The sequence below is a fragment of the Rattus norvegicus genome, chromosome 2 (genome assembly GCF_036323735.1).
Source record: "Rattus norvegicus strain BN/NHsdMcwi chromosome 2, GRCr8, whole genome shotgun sequence".
NCBI classification, from domain to species: Eukaryota; Metazoa; Chordata; class Mammalia; order Rodentia; family Muridae; genus Rattus; species Rattus norvegicus.
This window is the reverse complement of record NC_086020.1, coordinates 86302423-86326091: the sequence shown is the minus strand read 5'-3', so window position 1 is coordinate 86326091 and position 23669 is coordinate 86302423. Positions and strand designations below refer to the sequence as shown.

General features: G+C 40.1%; 2 protein-coding genes across 4 annotated transcripts in view; both read right to left on the bottom strand.

The window, feature by feature from the left end:
• LOC120100761 (zinc finger protein 728-like) overlaps positions 1-23669 on the bottom strand; it is a 56315-nt gene that overhangs the window by 1255 nt on the left and 31391 nt on the right. The window contains 1 exon segment of the mRNA XM_039103576.2: positions 1-908. Within this exon segment, the coding sequence (XP_038959504.1) occupies positions 1-908 (908 nt within the window).
• Positions 772-22216, bottom strand: LOC134485873 (zinc finger protein 728-like). Of its 3 annotated transcripts, none has more exons than XM_063282855.1 (6): positions 16375-22216; positions 6353-6479; positions 5794-5889; positions 5272-5354; positions 2345-2430; positions 772-908 (listed from the first exon to the last, which is right to left on the bottom strand). In XM_063282855.1, the coding sequence occupies exons 1-5, from the start codon at positions 16609-16611 to the stop codon at positions 2410-2412; spliced, it is 564 nt and encodes a 187-aa protein (XP_063138925.1). In that variant the 5' UTR covers positions 16612-22216; the 3' UTR covers positions 772-908; positions 2345-2409. The 3 variants fall into 3 exon arrangements, with proteins under 3 accessions (XP_063138925.1, XP_063138926.1, XP_063138927.1); XM_063282856.1 differs by having other exon boundaries at positions 5272-5325; positions 16375-22214; XM_063282857.1 differs by lacking the exon at positions 5272-5354 and having other exon boundaries at positions 16375-21193.

Genomic DNA, 23669 nt, shown 5'->3' with positions numbered 1-23669 from the left:
GTGTTTAGAAAGTATGGATGGATAGTTTAAAGCTTTGCCACAATCTTCATACTTGTATGGTTTCTCCCTTGTATGGATTTTCTTATTGGAAAGTATTGTTGGATAATGGAAGGCCTTGCCACATACTTCACAGTTTTATGGTTTTTCTCCTGGATGCTTTCTCTTGTGTACACGAAATGCTGATGGAGAGCGGAAGGTCTTTCCACATAATTTACACTTGTATGGTTTCTCTTCTGAATGAACATTCTTATGTTTTAAAACTCTTGATGGATATTCAAAGGCCTTGCCACATATTTCACACTTGTAGGGTTTCTCTCCCATATGCATTCTCTTGTGTTCATGAAGGGATGATTGAGAGCGGAGGAAATTTCCACATACTTGACACTTGTAGGGTTTATCTTCTGTATGAACTACCTTGTGTTTTGAAAGTAATGATGGATAACGGAAGGCCTTGCCACATATATCACACTTGCAGGGTAAATCGCCTGTATGAATTCTCTCATGTTCACAAAGTAATGATGGAGAGCGAAAGGCCTTTCCACATACTTTACACTGGTATGGCTTCTCTTCTATATGAATTTTCTCATGTTTTGAAAGCCTTGATGGCAATTTGAAGGCCTTGCCACATATTTCACACTTGTAGGGTTTCTTTCCCATATGAATTACCTTATGTTTAGAAAGTAATAATGGAATGCAGAAGGCCTTGCCACATACTTCACATTTGTAGGGTTTTTCTCCTGCATGAATTCTTTTGTGTTCAGAAAGTAGGGATGAAAAACGGACGGACTTGCCACATTCTTCATACTTGTTGGGCTTCATTCCTAAATGAATTATCTGGTGATTTCGAAATACTTTTTTCCCCTCAAAAACTTTGCCATATTCTTTGCAGATATAGTATTTTCCCCCTGCTGAGTAAGAGTTGAGAAAAGAATGAAAACAGAGCAAAAATCTGTATATTTATACTGATTGTCTTTTTAAAAACCAACATTTACTCATACTCGCATTTATCTGTATAAATGATAAGATACACTCAATTTTCTGTACCTGAAGTCAGTAAAGTACAAATTAAAACTCAGAATAAGTGAAAATCATGTAGACTTCCTTGAAGTAAAAAGGCTATGGCAACATAGAGCAAGGAGGGAATAGAATTTTAAACAAAATCAAACATGTACAAAAGCATAATATCAACAAAGAAAAACCACAATGGCATTATGCAAATGCAAATCAGCCCCTTAAAGAGACACAAATTTCACTAGTAGCTTAAAAACAAAGGATAAATTAGTCTAATTTGGAAAACACCAGAATAAACAATATTTATATAGTATATGTATATATAATATTATATCTATAGTCTAAGTAGAGAGTTTTGTTTTGGAAGTTTTGAAAGGTGACTGAAGAAGACTTTCCTTAAAAACATTAAAGATTCAAGAAAAGAGTTTTATGCATATCTTTAGGCATAATGGTTTTGCGCATTTTATCCATGTATTATTCAAATGCTTGTTTTTTCTGCCCCCATATGTTTGTGCCACCCACACATGGCATTGTAGTGCTCATTCTTAGAATCTCATCTTAAGTTTGTGTAAACATTGTTCCCCATTTATGCTCTAACTTGTCAATAAAAGTTGATCAGCCAATGGCTGGGCTGAAGAGAGAACATGCTGCACTTCTGCTATCCCAGGGAAGAACAGAGAGGTTGGGTGGGAGGCGGGTGTTCTCTATAAGGAAGGGGTCCAGACAAAAATAATGGAAAATCCCCTGAAGCTCAGAGAGCCAGACAAGTACTAAAATGCAAACGTCATGGGTACTTTGCCTGGGAACTAGCCAGATTACCTTAGAGGATTAGACCCAATTATTAATGTTCCAGTAACTGTGCTGTAAAGCATACCAAGTAAATCTTAGAGTCTCTGTCTCATTCATGTGGGAGCTAGCTGAGATAGAGAAAACTCTATTTAAAAACAGTTTTAAAAATGCATGTACATATATCTTACAAAAAATAAATAAATAAATGCCCAAGTTAAAGATTACATAGAAATGACAGAGCTTTGGCTGCCAGGGAAAACACAGGTTAATCTCATGGTAGAAGAAATCAAAGATAATGAGACTCAAAACATTCTAAATGTTAAATTATGCCCTCCTTTGACAGAAAAAGACAGAAAATTAGATTTTTAAATGGGAACGAGCATGTAGTCTTCTGATAGTCTCAACCCAGGAGCTGACTCAGACAGATACAGACACCCAAAGCCAGTGGATAGAGCTTGCGAACTCCTACAGAAGAATAGGAGAAAAGATTGTGAGACCCAAAGCAGATAGGAACTCCACAGGAAGACCAACAGAGTCAACTAACCTGGATCCTTGGGGTTCTGAGTCTGAACCACCAATCAAAGAACATACATGGGCTGGACCTAGGCCTCATGGCTCATATGTAGCAACCTGTTAGGCAAGAATTCACTAGAAATTTAAGATTATCGGTCTGGAGTTAGAGTTTTATTTTCTAAGGGAGAGAAAGGTAGCCCTGAGACAAATCATGTGGACTCAAGTGCAAGAACCTTAAAACAAAGAAACACAGGGGGAGTCTCTGCTCATAGGCTCTGAGGTTCCCTAATGTGAAAACAAACAAGATGGCTTCTCTGAGTCAGAGAGCTGGAGAACGGAAGCTGCCTGCTTCCTTAGAAGATGTTGATTGGAGTATGATTTCATTCAAAGTCTGGTTTGTTTATTTTTAAGAAAAATTTATATACAGAGTTTGTCTGAATCATATGGGGAATTTCACCTGCAGTTCAGAACTAGGATAGGGAAAAATTAGTCACTGACTCCAAGTAGAGAGCAGTGATAATTACCTACTATAAAAGGTATTAATAAATATAAGTCTACAGCTCCAGGTAGAGAGCATAACAGATAACGGTATAATACAGCCTACAGGAAACTCATATTCTCTAATGTGGGTGGCATGGGAATTTTGGGTTACTTTCCTGGCATGACAAATCAGAGAAGCCTGCGAATAGCCTCACACAGCACTTTAGTTTACCTCATTGGCTTTGGAATTTTTTTAATTCAAAATGGGTGTGATTTTGAGATTTGCAGTTATATTATTTCTCTGGGAGAGAATACAAGATACAAGCTTTTCTCGTGGCTGGCTGAAGGATATGCTGATTTGGGAGAAAGGTTTAGTCATTCTGTTTTTAGAAAAGGTGATTAGGCTCTGGACATCTTCCAGAGCTATATGGATCAAATTTGATAGAGGGAGACCCCTGGAAAAACTAGATTCAAGAGAATAAAACAAAAAGGAGCAGAATTTCATCCTAACCAGTCTGTATGCCCTAAACAGACTGATGCAACCCATACAGATATCTTGATGATACTTAAATTTTGTTTTGAGATTGTATTGTTTTGTATATTACAGAATGTACACTTTGGTGAGTCTCATCGCCAAACATGCTGAACTGACCTGCTTAAACTCCTGATCTCAGGGACTTTTAGCCAGATCCAGTTAGGACAGATATCAGTGACTACAACAATTGTTGGTGTGGCCTTCTTAAGGCCAAACAATGATTCTCCCTATTCCCCACTCAAAAATATCTCAAGACCCATATACAGCTAGAAGTAGTCATGAAGAGTCATTGCCCTGTTTTCTTGCCTTATCGGTCTAGAGGAAGTTATTCTTTCTGGGGAATTTAACAATGGTCATGATTTGAAAATGGAGGGAAGAGCTAGAATTGATTATGTAGCCATAATCTCATTTGATAGAAATATTTATAATAGTTACTAAGTTGAAGTCATAATTCCTTACTTTGGTACAGAATTTATTTGATACAAATTTAAGGTTGTCATTGGTATGAATTTCTTATTGATGTAAAATCGAGATTAATATTCTTACTCTCATATAGGCACTGTGCCTATGCAATAAATTTAACAATACAAGGCTTAGACCCAGTCTTTCCGTAACTGTTATTATAAATTAATCTGGAATGATTAAGCAATACAAGTTAAGGGCCACATAGCAAATTCTTGGCTCTGAGTTAACTGCTAGGGTTCTTACAAGATATTTGATTTAGAAACAGTTGAGGGTAGTTATGGACAACAGTCCAGATTACTTTACATAGATAGATAGTTTTCAAAAATGTCAAACATCCACAGAATGTGACATTTAATGTTATTTATCATTTGTTGAGACATATCTGCTCCTAACAGCTCCCCATTTGTGGATTCAAAGAAGAAACTGAGCATGTACTTGCAGGTGAGGTACATTGTGGTCAGATGGCCACAGGGCAGAAATTGCCTATTTCTCCTACAGACCTGTACTGTCCTCAAAAGGACACAAATTATAGGTTAGGACACCTTAGTTCTACCAAGACAGAATAAGCTAATTCTTAATAATTCCTGTTTCACTAAGGTCTGTCAGATTCCTGGGCCACAAGTCTGAAGAGTGATGCTCCAACTTCCTGACATACTGGGGCTGTGTAGGTAGGCAGTTGTCTCTACAACTTGTCTTGGTTCTAGAAGCTGTGTTAGGCTTCCTATATTTTCAGGGAGTATTGGTTGTTCTCAGGTTTCTGGTGGGGTTAAAGACTAATTATAGTTGCATAGCCTACCCAGGCTATTTAGTATTGAGCAAACATATTTAACTGGATAGTGTTCAGATAGTATACAAGCTAGCCAGGACATAACATACGGATTTTAAGCCTTTCTTAAGTTAGGATAGATAACTGAGTGTTCTACTTAATTGACAAAAATGATGGACTGGGTGTTAGGTGTATCTTATACTTTATAATTTACAAATGGTAATAATTGTGTTCAATTTATATTTGAGAGGAAAGAGCCTTTTAACTGGACAAAAAGGGGGAAATGTGGGTTGCTGTCTATATGCGGGTAAGAGCAGGCCCAAGATAAGGCAACAGCCTGTGATTGGACAGTGAAAAAAAGTGGACTGACAATTTTAGAGATGGGAAAGAGAGACGGAGAGAGGAGAAGGAAGGAAGACGGAGGAAGAGAAGGAAGACCCAGATCCATGTGGCTTTAATTAGCCACAGGTAGCTTATATAACAGATGGATTTAACAGGACAATTTGTCCAATGTAAGTGGGCAGCTTATATCAATATCAGTTGGCTCTGAGTTCTTCATTTGGGCATTTTGTGGGCTGAGAATTAACTGATATACATCTGAGTGACAAATTACAAGCCTCTACAGTGTTGATTTTACCAGGTTACAAGGATTTGTGACAGCTAACTGCGAGGTGGGTGGTCGATGCATAGGGCTGGCGTGGTAGTGACCTACCATGGGATCGTAGCAAGCTGTGTAGAGAGATTCGGGAGCTCCGGGCCAGAGAGTCTGAGAAGATGAGAATAGCCAGTCGGTGCCTAATGTGGGATGGTGGCATTTTTTAGTATTTCCCACAATAGATGAGCAGCTTTATCTTCATGTGAAAGGGGGATATCCTGAAAGCTGTTGCTGATATGTGGGATATAGACTACAAGCTAGGCTGCCTTGTCTGGCCTTAGTGGGAAAAAGCCTAGACTTGCAGAATCTTGAAGTACCAGGGTGCGGGGAGGATACCCAGGGAGCAACCACCTGCTTAGAAGAGAAAAGGATGGCAAATGAGGGAAGGATTGTTGGAGGGGCTGACCAGGAGGGGGACAGTGAGTGGGATATAAGGTGAATAAGAATATATATTAAATTATATATATATATATATATAATTTAAAATTAGATTATTTATACTAGAATATTGTATCTCAATGGATTTATATAAGATCTTAGAGTTTCCACACTGTTCTCTGACATCCTACCCTGACATACCTGAGTATTTAGAATTGGCCACTTGTCTCTTTACATCTGAAAGCTCTTGTCTTTGCTCCAGAAGTGTGACCAGGTATGGCTTAGAGGAAGCAAGACCTGTTTGGGGGAAAAGTGGAACAACATTGTTACAGTGGTCATGTGGCAAATAAAATGTCCCTCCAGGACTGTGTGAATAAGGAAGGAGAAGATATAACAAAAGAGGATAGAGCGCTGGTTCTCATGTGTTTTCTGATGGGCAAGGCAGAATCCTTAGGAGGAAGTTGGAAATTGCAGGTCCTGAGCTTCACACACCTCATTACAAGGAGAACATTTATAACTGAAATGTGTGACGTGCTCTTCGAGGTGTACCACTTATGTTCTAATACAAATGGTACCTTTAAGAGGGAGGTATGAACACAAGAGGAAATAGTTCTAAGCTATATGAATAATTTTTATTTTCTTTAAAAGTAGCCCTATGGACATCACTGATGGACGTGGAAGTTCCCATGAGATATTGTACAAAAGGAGCAACTTTCATGCTGACAATTAATTAAAAATTCGTCATGGAAAGTATCCTCACCCAGAAACACAAGGTTGTTGTAATTCTCCAATGTCACGTCCCTGTATAAATTCCACTGAGCAGGACCCAGGTATTCCCACTCCTCTCCAGAGAAATATATAGCCACATCCCAGAATGACAACATATCCTGGAAAAAAAAAAGTTTCAAAAAGACAATTGTTGTTTGGGGTTGGTATGGGGCTTCCATGTATTCAAATGCTAAATTTTGTACCTCAGTATCTGGCTGCCCAAGACAAGTGAATTACCACAAGTTCAACAGCAATTTTTGTGTAAAACATGCTCCCCAATTTAAAATATTGATTATAACTAGCAACAGCCAATTATCACGGTAGAGGTAGGCAGGGCTTCACTGACAGAACAAGGGGGGGGGGTGCCAAAAAGATCTACGAGGAGGAGGAGAAATAGGGAAGGAGAGAAAGCTGTGAGGACAGGTCTCCAGTAGTCAGGATAGATCAGCAGCAAGGCCCAAGTGAAATGGCCCCAATCCTTACCAGACAGATTGGTGGAGGAGAAACAATTCTGGAAACACTCAAACAGCAAGAATTTGGGGAACATAGATTGGGAAGTAGCCAGTCTAGCTTTAGAAAAATAGATTAGGAGTAATCCCTGAGTAATTGGGTAAATGGCAAATAAATTAATCATGCTCTGAGTCTCATTCATTAGGAAACTATCCTGGGATAGAAATAACCACAATTATCTTACACATTATGCTAATTATTACCATCAATAATACTAAATACAAAGAGGCATCAAGTGCTTCTGCATATACATCCAAAGGTGACCCTAAATGAGAGGAGAGCTGGAAGCACTTCTGACATAAGTAAGGAAGAAATATACTTGATGTGGTACTGTTTGTAAGAACCATAAAATGGAGAACAAAGCCAACTAAAACTGTTGCGGGGGAGATAAATGGCTCAGTAGTTAAGAGCCTGTATCTTTATAGAATCCAGGACTACCCTCTCGAGAGTTCTGCCCTGAATATCAGTGTGTGCCATGCTCCAACATGCACTAGGAAAATGCTCTATGGGGTGGCACACAGCCTGAGCCTACAGAGTATTTCCTCAACTGACATTTCTATACTCGCCTAAGTATAGTTTGTCACAAGTGCACACTACTCTAGCCAGAACAATAAAAAATAAATAGTAAAATCTTGGGAAAGTGGAGCTTCAGTGTCCTATCATTGTAATATAATATCGCACACATTATGTACATTTTCATGGTAGAGAGCCAGTGATGGAGAAAGAACTCCTCAACGCCAATATGTACAACCACCAGGACAAATACAATGAAGATGCACATACAGTGTATGCAGTGTTTGCTAAGGGCTGGCTTCATGAACATGTACAGAGAGATGCAGTTGACACTGCACCAAGAATAAGGAGTTTGAGCAGCCAGTGGGTAGAACAATTTGTAGACAAATGGAATCAAAGCATATTAACAATGGTACTGTTCAGAAAATTGAACAGTAAGTTCTGTCACTGTGGGGGCTTCTCCTGAACCAACACTGTCTCAGAGGCCCCATGAAAGGACAATGGGAACTTTAGTTCTCTGTCTTCATCCAGTAGTGGAATTGACCAGGCAAATCTGACACAAGATGCAGTGCCATGAAGGAGTCAGTTACGGGGATCTCACACTTCTCCTGTGACTGTGGTTTTCTGCCCCAAGGCAGCTGTTTCTGAGCTACCCTGTGCTCTCACCGCCAACATTGTATGATTTTGATGTTTGGTGATCTTGGCCATTTTTGTCTACCAAAACTATATTGAATGCTGTCCTTTTTAATAAACTTGCTTGCCTTTGTGTCAATTGTTTAAACAATACGTCTTGTTCCCAGCTACTGCTTTTGTCTTCTTTAAGCCTTTTTCTTTATTTTTCATCCCTGGTCCACCCATTCCACACTTTGCCATTTGAGATCTTAAATCCCTTGGATTCAGGACAGGATCAGTACCCAAGCATTCCTTCATCTTATCTCAATGAAGAAGAATATCTATTGATTAATATTCCTCCAGGTTTCCTCTTCCTGAGATTACTGACCAATGGAATAAAAATTGCATCTTTCACTTGATTTACAGCCCTTTAGATTCAACTTGTGACTGACTTGCTTAGATCTCTGAGGCAGCATAAAGGTCCAAAAGACAGAAGAGACAGGGAGTCTCACACAATGAAAGTCAGACTCGCTCTCATGGGAAATTGAGGAATATAGAAACAGAGGTGAAAGAAGGCTGTACCCATTGATAGGGGCAGAATGAGGGGCTTGGGAATGAGGCACAAAGTCCAACTTTCTCTCCTGAAGGCTCTCCTCAATCAAACAGTTTCCCAAAGTGGACACAGGTTAACCATTCAGACAGTTGTTTCTTGAAAGAAGGGGTAAGTTGGCAAAGTCACCTGTAATGTCAGAGTGGTCTGCTTTACCACAAAGCAGAGTGGAGTAGTTCCAGTGATCTCAGCCAGAAGTGCTCCTGATATAGGTGAGTCAGTCACAAGAAGCTTGATCACAGAACGTGTGGCACTTGTCTTTTCATGTCTGAAATAATAATGTCTTGCCCCATCTCATAGTCTTGCTTGTAAAAACAGGATTCCTATGTGACTACAGCTGACCTTCCTCAATTTTATTTGTCTGCTACAAGTCAGAGAACTATGTTTTGGGGTACCACCTGTCTCTCAAGATAATCTGTCTTACCTAAGAAGACAATACCAAGGAGGAGAGACCGCAGCCCAGCAGGGAGCTCCTAGAGCAGCATCAACTTCCTCATTCCCAAGCCCCTCACTTGTTGCTCTAAAAGGTCCAAGCCAGGTTTCTCTCCTCACACAACCCACCATCCCACACTTCCAGGACAGCTGGTGCTCCTCTCTGTGTATTCTAATAAAAAGTCTCATCTGTTGTTCTCAGCCTATTTCCTGCTTTCTTCTTTTTGGACTGTGCTCACAAATCTAGCATCAGCCATATTGTCAAAAGTGACCATATTGCGGGGTTGGGGATTTAGCTCAGCGGTAGAGCACTTGCCTAGCAAGCGCAAGGCCCTGGGTTCGGTCCCCAGCTCTGAAAAAAAAAAAAGAGAAAAAAAAAAGTGACCATATTGCATCCCTTAACTCCACTGAATGTTATCCCAAATTAACCATGTGTACTACAATTCCCTGATTATTTTACTTTTATGATTTAATTAAAGTTCACTCAAATGAAAGAAGTTCATATGAAGACCACCTCAAAATCACAGTAAAGGGGAATATAAAGAAAAATAATGTATTTGGGTTAAAAGAATATAGAGCTCTTTAATAACTGGAAAAAATAAAGGAAGCTGCTATGAAGTCAGGCACATAAAACAAACAAAACAGCATTTAAGTTTGCTGCAGATAGGGTAAATGCTAGGTCATGCCTGCATTTTCTCCTAAAAACCATATGGCCAGATCACATATAAAAATAAGCAATATAAGAAAATCATGCTGACATTTACCCCCACCAACATACAAGATACAAATATTTGCCATTACAGAGTTCTTAGATGAGTATTAGGATACAGACTTTAGAAATACAGTCATAAACTTCATCAAAGACTACAAAACATTTCAAAAAGGCATGAAGAAGCAGCTCAGCGCAATTCACGACAATGAACTTAAGGAGTATAAATGCTTATATGACGCCTAAACAAGCAAAAACTTTACAATAATGGAAATGACTACACAATTCAGGATTTGAAACTGGAATTCAGGGCTGGAGAGATGGCTCTGTGGTTAAGAGCACTGACTGCTCTTCCAGAGGTCCTGAGTTCAAATCCCAGCAACCACATGATGGCTCACAACCATCTGTAATGAGATCTGGTGCCCTCTTCTGGTGTGTCTAAAGACAGCTACAGTGTACTTGTATATAAATAAATAAATCTAAAAAAAAAAAAAAAAAAAAAGGAAAGTGAAATTCAATAAAGAGAAACACTCTGTTAGCAACAATCCAAACTCTAACCCAATAATTCTAAAAGAAAACTTAAAAAAATTTTTTTTCAATAGAATAAATTGGCAGAAGATAGCAAGCATATAAGCACTTACAAGTGAAATAGATGATCTGGATAAAATAAGCTAAGCGTATGTGTAGTGGCTATTCCTGGTTGTCAATCCAGAATTGGAAGGCTCACCTATGATCCTGATCTTGAGGCTGGGAGATACAAGTTTCTGACCTGGATCTTGGCATGGAGATCTTGAAGCAAAGTGGCTATGATCCCAGGAGCTTAAGGCAAGGAGATCTCAGCTCCAGGCATGGTGGTACATACCTTTAATCTGGGACACACTTTCTGCTGGAGATTTACATAAGAACATTGGAAGAAGGAAGAGTCTCTCTCTCTCTCTCTTTTTTTTTTCCTGCCTGCCTGCCTGCCTGCCTGCCTTGTGGGACTGAGCCACTGCTAGATCCTTGGACTTCCATTCACAGCTGCTGCTGATCATTGTTGGAGAATTGGACTGCAGACCGTAAGTCATCAACCAATTGTCTTACTATACAGAGACTACCCATAAGTTCTGTGACTCTAGAGAACCCTGACTAATACAATATGAAATAAATGAAGGAAAAAAATCTGTGGGAAGGAAACATACAAGGAATGTTAGACAAGGTGAAAAGACCAGGCAATGGCATAGGTGAAGTGGGTTTGGCCTAATGCTGCTTGTATTCTAACACTAATTTTGGTCCCCAAAACAGCTAACATAGTGTCTGTACATAAGACACTGAGCTACCCTACCACAGTTGGATCTGATTGGTAAATAAAGATGCCAGCAGCCAATAGCTTGGCAGGGCAGACAGAGGTAGGACCTTTAGGATTCCTGGGCTTGGGACAGATAGGGAAGAGAAAAGGCAGATTCCTCATGACTCAGAGGCAGACAGATCAGACTTAGGAGCTACTGAAGAAAAATCATCCATAATGTAGGTGGAAGGGGTAAGGAGCCCTATGGGTGCAGCTCCCCAGAAGGTAAGAGGACAGCAAAGATAAAACATAGAATTAGAAGGTGTTAAACCAGAAACCCCAGAGGGAAACATATGCTAGGCCCAGGGAGGATTACAAGTACCTAACCTCTATGCTAGCCAAGACACATCAAAAATTAATGGGAGGGAGGGAGGGAGGGAGAGAGGGAGGGAGGGAGAGAGAGAGAGAGAGAGAGAGAGAGAGAGAGAGAGAGAGTCTTTCATTCAAGAATCCAGAGCACTATAACTAAATTACCACTACACAGATATGATTTCAAGAAGGTTGTAAAAGAAATCTTCATGAAACTAAGAGAGGTACATCGATAATAATAAAAAAAAAAGTACTCATAACACTTAATTGGATATCAGAAAATAGAATCCTCATGGCATACTGAAACCTGCAAGTAAAAGAACACATTTATTAGGATACCAGCTAATTCCTATACGGAACTTTGAAAGCCAGAGGAGTCTGGAGTAATGCATTCCAACTCCTAAAAGACAATGACATCCAACCTAAGATACCGCACACCACACAGTGATTGAAAGAGTGATCGTGGGAAAACCATCCACAAAATAAAAAGCATTAAAAAATTTTACTTTACAAACCAAACATAAAGAAAATACAGAAAGAACCATTGTAGGCTCAAGAGAGAGCTGAGCATAGCCAAGAAACTGGAAAGAAATGGGAAGCCAAAATTACTGAAACACAAAGGGCCACTGAGAACACAACACTGAAGATGAAGAACACAGTGAGAATTAACACTCACATACCAGAACAATTATACCCACTGTCCTCCATTCAAAAGACACAGGCTGGGAGAAGGGGTCAAGAAATGAACCCAGGGGCTGGGGATTTAGCTCAGTGGTAGAGCACTTGCCTAGCCAGCGCTAGGCCCTGGGTTCAGTCCCCAGCTCGGAAAAAAAAGAGAAAAAAGAAACGAACCCATCTGTATGCTGTCTACATGAAGGAGATATGAGTGATGTCTTTTAGATTTTCCAATTAAACTGGAAAGACTTTCAAAATATTCCTTTATGATAGTCTAAATTTTTTGGTATCCACTGTCATGTCTCCCTGTTCATTTCTGATACTGATCATTTGGATCTGGGTCAAGTGTCACTCAATCTTGTTTATCTTCTTAATGAACCTGATGTGAATTTGTTGATCATTTGAATCTTTTTCTTTGACTTAGTTTCAATTATTTCTCTTCTAATTATTTTTAAAATTATTTGCCATTGACAGGATTTGAATTACATTTGTTCTTGTTTTTGCCAAATTCCTCAATGTATTATTCAATCATTTCCCCATGGTCTTTCTCACAGTTTCAGGCAGTTAGAGCTATAATCTTCACCTGCAGGATTGCTTTCAACAGGTCCCAGAGGTTTGGTTTTGTGTGATTTCATTTTCACTCCTATGTATATTGTATACATAAATAAAAAAACATTAACAGCTTTATTCGTAACAGTTAGAAACTGCAAACAATCCAGATATACCACAATGGCTGAATGGAATACTACTCAGCTATTAAAAACAAGGACATCATAAAATTGGCAAGCAAATGGATGGAACTAGAAAACATCATCCTGAGTGAGGTTACCCAGACCCAAAATGACATGCATGGTATGTACTCAATTATAAGTGGATATTAGCCATAAAGTACAGGATAACTAAGCTAGGTCCAGAGCTAAAGAAGCTAAATGACAAGGAGGGCCCAAGGGAGGATGCTTGAATCTCATTTAGAAGAGGAAATAAAATAGTCATCAGAAATGTATGGAGGGATGGAGGTGGGTGGGGAATTCGACAGGGAGGGGCATGGGTGGTTAGGGGATTCATTGTAGTGAGAGCCTGGGAGAGAGGGCCAGAAGAATGAATGAAATTCGATGACAGGACTGGGAAAGAGGGATCTCTGGGACAAGTCTGAGGCCAGGGATGCAAGAGGCTCCATGGAGTCTATGAGGGAGACTCTAGTTGAGTTCCTAGCAGTGGGGAATATGGAATCCACAGTGGCTTTCTCCTGTAGTCAGGCAGAACTCCTATTGGAGAGATAAGGACACCAATCTAAGGACAAAATCCTTTGACCCAAAATTTGTCCTACCTACAGGAAGTGCAGGGGAAAAGATGGAGCACAGACTGAGGGATTGGTCAACCCTTGATTAACAGAACTTGAGAACCATTCCACAGCAAAGTACCAATGCCTAACACAATGAGTAATACTGTTAGTCTTGCAGACAGGAGCTTGAGGTAAATGTCCTCTGAGAGGATCTGACTGACCTACAGCCAAATATTGGAGCTTGGGGAGTCTCCTGGAACAGTTGGGGAAAGTATTGCAGGACCAGGAAAGGATACTGGCTACACAAAATACCAACATACTCAGTCTGTTAAAGTCAGTAAGTCCTTCATTCATGTCATCACTCACTGTAATATTTAGATGAAATCAAAAGAGCCTTTGAGGAAAAGGGCAGGACTGCGCATCATAGGAGACTGGACTCCTCCCTGAAGAAGAGGAAGGAATCTCAACATGACAGCTTACAGCCTGGACGGTAGTGATATCTCATGTGAAGGACAGTGGTAGATGTAACTGTCATTTCCCATCTGTAGAAGTGCAATGCTGTTCTCAAAAGATTCATGTAAATTCAGAAGAAACCTCCATGAGGCCATGACAGAAAATAACAGAGAAGAGTATGCAAAGATAACTAACATTCCCTGTAAGTACAGAGGAATGGTCAAGGCAGGCAAAGTAGAGAGTCCTTCCCCACACAGCAAATGGAAACAAGTTTCTAATCTAGTTGTTAATCTAGTCATTAACAAAAGGATGCTAGGGAAAATTTGAATTTAAGGTTTCAAATACATTCCATAGAACGTCTTAAAGCACATTTGTAAGTTTTCATAATTAGAAGATGTCAATTGGATGGGTTTCTGTCAGGTCACTGGTGCTCAGAACTGAGACCAACCAGAAGTCGTTACTATGTGGGGAAAAAAAAAAACCTATGCTTTAAGAATCTTTTTAAAACAAAGGGTCTCATCACAATGAGTTGACTATGAAGGAGAGGACAATTTTGAACTCCAGGATTCCTGACTCATCAAAATGCAGATATTACAGAAATGAATCATAGAATACCCGTAAGTTCACTGTTTAATCATTGGGCTGTTTAATTTTAAATATATAAAAATATTTGGCGCTTGTAAGTTATGTCTGACTATGCTGCTGTACCCTCTCAACATTGTAAGGAGTGTGTTTTGTTGTAAAAGGTAGCACATGATTCCCACTTTATAAACTGTTATAATTTCCTTACTGATTAGTAACATTAACTAGGAAATGTCTATTTATTCTAGATATGGTTGCAAACTTATTGAAAATTCCAGCAAGCAAAAAAGGTAGTCCGAAGCCCATGCTTCCCGAGAGTACTTTAATGCCATAAGCCAGTCACTGGCTCACAAACACTTGGTGTGACTGAAGAGTGACAATATCAAGAAGATCACCTGAGAGAGGGGGAGGGGCTGTGGAGGAGAAATCCTAAAAAACAAAACCTGTGTTTGGCTGTAAAGGAAAAACTCTTGGAAGGAGTCTGTGTGTGCAGAGAATGATGGCCCATGTGGAAGTTCCTTGAGGATCAGAGACTGGGATTTTGTAGGTTCAGGGGTAGCTGTCTTACTTTGGGCTGGTTTTCTCTTCAGGACAGTCAGTCCCTGCCTCACTCCATAGTGGACCTCAAAGCTTTTGGCAATAGATAAAAACCTCTCAGAACCCACTGCCTTGGCAGAACATGAGCTTCTACCAGTCCAAAAGCTAAAATCTCATTAGAAGGTATCTTAGGTGCATGGAGTATATCCCATGTCTCATAGTACATGCCTCTATCAGACTCACACCAATGTATTTTAAACTTGCCTTGGTTAATGACATTATTTGTTCTGTAAAACCATGAAACTGATTCCATGTTGGAGTATGGAATTTGGATTAAACTAAATCTGTTTTCTCAGATCATGGCTAGTCACACGGCTCTGGAGTAAACTATTCTCTTAACCCTTTAAGAGGAAAACTGTGCATTTTGCATGGACAGGAACCTATGTGAAAATCGTAAGACCCCCAGGTGTACCACAGCTTTCCAAATTTATCTTACAGTTTTTCAAACACAGTTGAAAAACTTAGAGAATTCTTTCTAAAACAATCTAGGGTGCATCAGTAAACCTAAATGTCACATTGAGGGACAGAGAAAAATTTAAGAGAGTTCAGACACTGCTGATAATGTGAACAGACACAAGAAAAGCACATGATGAGACAACGATGTACAGATCCTGGCAGAGAAGCAGAGCCATTTTCCCCTTTCCCTTTCAGACATTCCAGCCATACCCAGCGATCTTTCTCTCATCACACCAAGTCATCTCGTACATCTGAAAAGGAGTCCAAATTTTGGACGGAAACATACTCAGACAGAACTATTGAAGTACTACTGCCTAGCAATTTTTAATTTGATGGGTAAAATCCATAATTATGTGGATTAGGCAAACACAGGATCATGCCAATTACAAGATTACTCTGTGCCTTATATAGACATGTATTGTGATGATTCCGGTCACAGAGATTTCTATTAGAAATTCCCATTCAAACCGAGGCATCCATAAATTTAACAATTCATTCCAAAGGAAATGTAACTAACACCCCACACAACAATCACCCTCACAGAGCTCTCTGTCCCTGGACACTCAGAACTTTAGGAAACTGAGTCAAACAAGTAGTAGTGTTCAGTACGTAAAGCGAAGGTGGCGCTAGATATCCACGTGTTCTGGATGTCCCGAGAATCAGAATACAGCCACATGAGCACTGGTCAGCTAGGGAAATCACATTTCCGCATTGAAGATGAGCGAGCTCCCTTCAGCATCTCAGCACAGGCAGTCAGCCGACCCAAATTACCTTGGCCATCTTGTTGTTTCCAACCTTCTCCCCTTCAAACCTGTGCCGGCACAGCACATCCGGGTCAGTATCTTCCCCTATTTCCAAACCAGCTCGTCACCTCCCACTGCGCCCTACACAGCACCCTGCATAGTTTTTCAGATCGGCAGAACGGCGGCGCTGTTCCCTGCACCAACCTCCATATCAGAGATCCAAACGCAGTGTTTAAAAGGACAATCGCACAAATTTGAGAAGCGATGTTTGAATAGGGAAGTTTGATGCTGACTGCCCTTGTTGATGTCGTCACGTTGGTTGAGACTACATTTCCCACAAGTCACTTGGAAGGACTTCCGGGAACCCACAGAAGAGGTTTTGTGCACTACCTGGATTACAGCCCAACTGTGAGCAGGTGCACATGGGCATGCAGGAAACATGGGCTCTTTCAAAGTCCATGGTCACAGCATGCTATGTTAGCCTGTGAGTGGAACCTTTCACAGATAATGTTTCCACGTTATCTCTGCTAATATGTTGTGATTTGAAAGCTCAGATCTACTAATAGAATCTTATTTGAAAGACCCCTGGAGCGGGGAGACCCTCACTCAAGTCTCGGGATGACATGACCCCCCCAAGAACTCACACAAGACCGTCCTTGCTGCAATCACATGAGGTTTATCGATAACAAGTGCACTGGGGTTGAGACTCGTATCCCACGCAGGGGCACAGAAGTTGGACCCTGAGTGGCTGGGAGAAGGGCTATTTAAAGGAAGAAGTCACAAGCCCCAGGAGATGAGAGGACGTCAAAAGGAAATACCAAAAATGTCACAAGGGGAAACTCTCAAAGTCACAGGATTGTTCTTAAGACTCTAGGGTTTAAACCAGGGGAAAGGTCAAGCCCTCATTCTCCTGAGAACAGATCTTGATTCCTGTCCTTTAGCGTAAATGTTTGTCAGAGTTGACAAAGCATCTGCATCTGATACACATCTGGTTAGGCTTTGGCCCGGTTTCCTGGAATACTATCTGCAGGACATAATGGCTGGAACATTATCTGTAGAACACAATGGGGGCTTGAACAAACATCACAGGGGCAGAAAAGAACCCGTTACTCATTTATTAACGTCCAGTGACATCCGGAGGGTCAGTGAGTCAGCACCAGTCCTCCTGCATTTTTAACTATCTGTCTTCCTGAGACAGATCCTGTTGCTGAGTTTTGAGCTAGTTTAAAACTCTATCTCTCATATTCACGAATGGAGAATTCATGCTTTCATGATCTGCTTTACTTAAAAAAAATGAAAGCAGGAAGTTAACGTAGGAGTGAGCATTATCTCTTTATGATTCTATTGAAACCATCCCAGTTGCTTAACACAGAAGAATTGGAAATCGGAGCTGGTCACCACCAGGTGTTTTCTGAGCACAGACTTTCCTCTTGTGTAATGTCTCCCAGGGGAGGGGCAGACCTCCTGGGATCACAGTGGTGTATGTACTGACTCTTGATCCATTGTGCACTATAGGATTTCCCTCTGCCTTAGGTTTGCTATTCCTTATTAATTTGCCTGTCTCTCCGGACTAATCCTGTCATCGGTCATAATTGGCAATATTTGAACATCAGTGATATCTGTCGTGAACTTCCCTCACTTCTCCTAAACAAAACACTGAGATGTTTTCTCTTTGAATACAAAGTTATCAGAAATATGTTCATATTATTGTCAATGAGCTCACTGCATTAAAGAAGTCACAATGGAAACATGGAGTATTGAGAATTCCCATCTCTTCTTGGAAAGGTTTATTCTTGTGTAGTTCATGCCTGAGTCGAAGTTACAAACTGTAGATTGCTATCTGTGTGCGGGTGTAGACAGGTGAAAGATAAGGCTACAGCCTGTGATTGGGCAGTGGAAAAAGAAGGGGGGCTGAGAATTTTAGAGATAAGGACAGAGAGACAGAGGGGAAGATGGAGGAGAGTAGACAAGACTTAACTATAAGAGAGAAAGAGGAGCCAGAACCACACAGTCCTGGGAGCCACAAGTATCAGGGATTTCTTACATAAATATATGTAGGGTGTGTTCATTTGCCCCATCTAGGTGTGTGGATTGTGTTTATATCAATTAGATTTTAAGTTCATTGTGCAGGCATTTTGTGGGTTGAGGATGTACTGATATAAATCTAACTCATAAATTATGAGCCTCTAGAATTTTGATTTTTTTTCAGGTTATGGGGATTTACGACAGCTAACCACAGTGGGCAGATGGCTGGGAATGGAGCATGATCCTCCACAAGAGAATAGCGGGTTGGGTGGCAGCTACATGGAGACCCTGGTAGGGGGAAACCACAGTACTAGAGCATAGCTGGTGCCAGTGTGAGTGGCTGCCTTGTTTTTTTATATTTCATGTGACAACAGACACCATTACAGAAAAGACTTCATGCTTCATGATTCCTAATGATTCAAAAGGGAGCTCCTTCAGAGCAGAGACTGTGCAGTCCCTACTGAATTCCTCTTTTCCAGGGAATGTGTTTATCCAGAGAAACAGAATAGCTTCCTCAATTGAGAGAAACTACAATCAATGAGCATGTACCTGTACTTGATTGACAAATGACATGACTGGTCTTTCCTCCTAAATGTGGCAGTGGAGGGCACTGTCATCAACCACAAGGACTTAGCATTTCTGAGCATAGCTAGTTTTCCGGTATGTGTATGTGTTGAGCTTTGGTCTGTTGCTATGTATTGTAATGCTAAATTCTTTAACCAAAGGTCTAGACCTACCACTGACTTCTCACGTTTACAAGATTCTGTGTGCAAACCTTCATCCTTGATTTAAAACTATTGGGTAAATCAAATTGGCTACAGCCCATTACTGGAGGGATTAGAGGTAGGTGGGTTTTGAGTTACCTGGTAGAGGGTGGAGGAGAGAGAGAAGACAGACCAGGAAAAGGAGGAGGAACAGGGAAAGAGGACGAAGCTGACATAAGGGGAGATGGCCAGGAGAAACAAGTATCTGGGGTACACCTTTGGGAAGATAGCCAGGACAGCAGTTAGAAGAGTAGATGAGGGAGTTGCTGCCCAGTAATTGTTAAAGCTAAGTGAAATAATCCTAGTCTGAGTTGTGTTTATTTGTAAGCCAGTCAGAAATAAGCTTAAATTCATTGTACTACTTGTGTGTATTATGTACATGTGTGTTCGTGTCTGTTTGTGTACACCTACCTAAGAGGGTAGTCATTCATGTAAGAGGTGCTAATCCTTGAGGATGCAGCATTCATTTCCAACGTTACTGCAATCTCGCATTTCTTTCTTTTTGTGACTGTGTGATTCAACGGAGGGAGGAATTATGATGTGTAATCACAACCTGAACATGGTGGTTCAAAGAGGAGCCTCATTCAGCAGAATATTAATGACCCAGGGATACTTATGGAAAGGTTTAGTCAGATTCTCAAGCCTAATATGTTTGTTTAGACCATGTTTACAGTTTTAAGTTTATGGCCTACATACCCAGACAGACACACAGACAAGACGGTCAGACTCCCCCCCCACACTCATACACACACACACACACACACACACACACAAGCTGCTATTAAAATAAAGTACAATGTACAATTAAAAAATTTACACTGAATGTCAGTGCTACAGAGAGAAATTCTGTTTGGAACAGGAACAATACAAAATAGGAGTAAAACCCAGTTTTCACACTTAGAAAAATGAGGATGTTTGGAAGGAATAGTTTTTTATATACATACATATATATATATATATATATATATATATATATATATATGTGTGTGTGTGTGTGTGTGTGTGTGTGTGTGTGTGTGTGTGTGTGTGTGTGCAAATGGTTACACACTTGCCAACTGCCATTTTTAAAGATATTTACATCAGTAATAACCAAAAATCCACTGAAATAAAACCCTTCCTAGTGAAGTTCTCAAGAACCCCCATGTCTAACACCTTGAGCCTGTACCACTTCCCAAGATACATTACAGGTCCTGTCATTACTGCATCCCACACAGAAAGACACGTGAGATGGGCAGATAGTGTCATACCTTCTTGGAAGGCATGCTGAACTGAGTCAACAAATTCTAAAACAAACAGTGACTTCATAGAAGGGCGATCGGTGAACTTCACTATATCATTTTATACTACATCCACATACTTCCCTTATTCCTCCACATAGAAATAATGATTATAATATCTGTTGGTGTATATGGGAAAGTTTTCTCCTTGCTTTACTGAATATGCATCTTTTGTCTATCCTCAAACATCTGTGGTTTTATATATATATATACTCTTATCTTGTTTTAAACTCATCTGCGTGTGCTTTGAATGCTGATGTCCCCCAAGGGGTACTCCCAAGGGGAAAAAAATTACATGGATGTTCATGCATATGGGATTCTGTGAGCATTCTAGGTCAAAAAACAAAACAAAAAATAAAAATAAAAACATGATAAAGCTTCGAAAACAGAACATCTACCTCAGATTTGTTGATTGACAAATGTCCCCAAATAAGAGACACATTCTGTTGTAATCAGGCTGTTTTCTTTTACAATAAAAGTATACTGGAAATTATCTACTTGGGAAAATAAAAACATGTTCCTTCTACTTTGAAACCCTTTGGCTTCTTTCTTATTCTGATAGAGCACTCAGACCTCTTTTAGTCTCAACCCCTTCCTCCTGCTCTTCAGGACCTATCTCAGTTTCCTGTTAAATAAGCAAGGTTCACTTTCCCAGTGATGTAAAGTCCTTTGGTGGTCTGAGGCCTTTGCAAATAATCATTAATCTTTGAACCACTTCACAAACTCATCTAAAGGCTAATTTGATGAAGGTCACTTTTTAGTCATGGTTCCCTCTGGCCCCACATTATGATACCTTCCATCAAGCCAGCAAATATTCACTAAACACACTCTCTTGGCAATCTATCTGGTTAATTTTAAGTTTCACTCAGGGAGTTTTAAGATGCTGGAGAAGGGAAGCTATACCTGTCAGAGGGACAATGGGCTTTCTCTCTCTCTCTCTCTCTCTCTCTCTCTGTGTGTGTGTGTGTGTGTGTGTGTGTGTGTGTGTGTGTGTGTGTGTGTGTGTGTGTCTTTCATTAGACAATGCAAAGATAGCTCCTGGGCAGGTACCGTCTTACAATCTTCCAGGAGCACAAAGCAGTGTAGCCAAACTCCATCATTACTCTGGCATTTTCAATACACTGGGGTCTTGCACTGCACCTAGGCTGTGGTTTCACCAATAGCCTCTCATAGGCTCTCTTCATGGTGCCCAGCTTTAACTCTTTTGTACGACCCCTTCAGTTCTGGACCTTCAACTCACAATAGGCTGCACCTTCACCAGTGGCCTTTCCTCTCACAGAACCAAACCTCAGTTATTCCCTAGGATTCCTTCATCCATTCATAAGCAGTACCACCTGAATGATTATTACACATTACCAAGTCTGGCTGCCAGAAGGAACACAGCTTCACCAGTTTTCTGATTTCAGTAATTTCCTTTACTGCTTAATCTTGACACTCCTAGACTGCCTTCTAGCCTCAAGATTTAGATCACAGGTAAGCCCTCCATTTCTGGATTATAGTTCATTCATAGAGTTGACAAGTGAGGATAGCCATTAGAATCCATTCCTTGTCAATATGACACATAATCATGTATCCTTATGTCTAAATGAAAACAATAACCTGTAGGATGAAATCATTATGCAGCAAGATAGGTCCAGGATAAAGTGAAGCCTATTATTGGATGAGAAGGAAAGGTAGGTGGGGGGGAGCAGTCTAGGAAGGAGAGAGGAGGAGGAAAAGTGAGAGAGATCAAGATAGAGACTATGGAGGAGGATGGTCCAGATTTAGGTGAACTAGATCGATTTTATCTTGTCTAAGTGGGCAGTTTATCTTTATCAATTGGCAGTGAATTTATTGTGTGGATTATTGAGAATTTAACATGTAAATCTAATTGCCAAATTACCAGTCTCTGGAACTTTGATTTTCCCGGGCTAAATAGGACAGTGTATGAAAGAAATGGTTGAGAGGCCAGTTGTTGCCCTCGCCAAGAGCTAAAAGCCAGCTGCCAGGAGTAACTACACACCTGAGAGTAGAGGTAAGACAAACTTTTCTGCTCCAAGTGACATGCCTGGTGGACTCAGGACACACAAGGAAGAAGTCCTCTGGACTGGGCACTTCTGGTTTATGGCTGTGCCCAGAACTACACCCTAGAAAAGGAAGAAAGTAATCTTAAAACAAAACCAAAAGAAGAGAAGCACACAAACATAATCCCACCTCTAAATACGAAAATAACAGGAAGCAAAATCACTATTAATCATTGTTAATATCTCTTAACATCAATAGACTCAATTCCCCAATGAAAAGACATAGATTAACAAACTGGATATGTTTTGAGGACCCAGCGTTTTGCTGCCCACAGGAAACACACCTCAGAGACAAAGACAAACAGTACCTCAGAGTAAAAGGCTGGAAAACCACTTTCCAATCAAATGGTCCAAAGAAGCAAGCAAGAGTAGACATTCTAATATCGACTAAAATAGATTTTCAACCAAAAGTCATCAACAAAGATAAAGGACACTTCATATTCATCAAAGGAAAAATCCACCAAGATGAACTCTCAATCCTAAATATCTATGCTCCAAATACAAGGGAACTACACTCATAAAAGAAACCTTCCTAAAGCTCAAAGCACATATTGCACCTCACACAATAATACTAGATTTCAACACCCCATTTTCATCAATGGACAGTTCATGGAAAGAGAAATTAAACAGACAGAGAAACTAACAGAAGTTATGACCTAATGGATTAACATATTTATAAAACATTGCATTCTAAAACAAAAGGATATAACTTCTTCTCAGCACCTCATGGTACCTTCTCCAAAATCGACCATATAATCTGTCACAACACAGGCTTCAACAGATATAGGAAGATAGAAATAATTCCATGCACCCTATCAGATCACCTTGGACTAAGGCTGCTCTTCAGTAACCACAATAAGGAAAGAACGCCCACATATACATGGAAGTTCAACAATTCTCTACTTAATGATAACTTGGCCAAGGAAGAAACAAAGGAAGAAATTAAAGACTTCTTAGAATTTAATGAATATAACCAAACTTATGGGACACAATGAAAGCTGTGCTAAGAGGAAAACTCATAGTTCTGAGTGCCTGCAGAAAGAAACGGGAGAGAGCATACACGAGCAGCTTGACAACACACCAAAAAGCTCTAGAACAAAAAGAAGCAAATGCACCCAAGAAGAGGAGGAGGCAGGAAGTAATTGAACTCAGGGCTGAAATCAACGATGTAGAAAGAAAAATGACTATACTAAGAATCAACAGAACCAAAAGCTGGTTCTTTGAGAAAATCAACAAGATAGATAAACCCTTAGCCAGACTAACAAGAAGGCACAGAGGGTGTGTTCAAATTAAGAAAATCAGAAATAAAAAGGGAGACATAACAACAGAATCAGAGAAAATTAAAAAAAATCATCAGATTCTACTAAAAA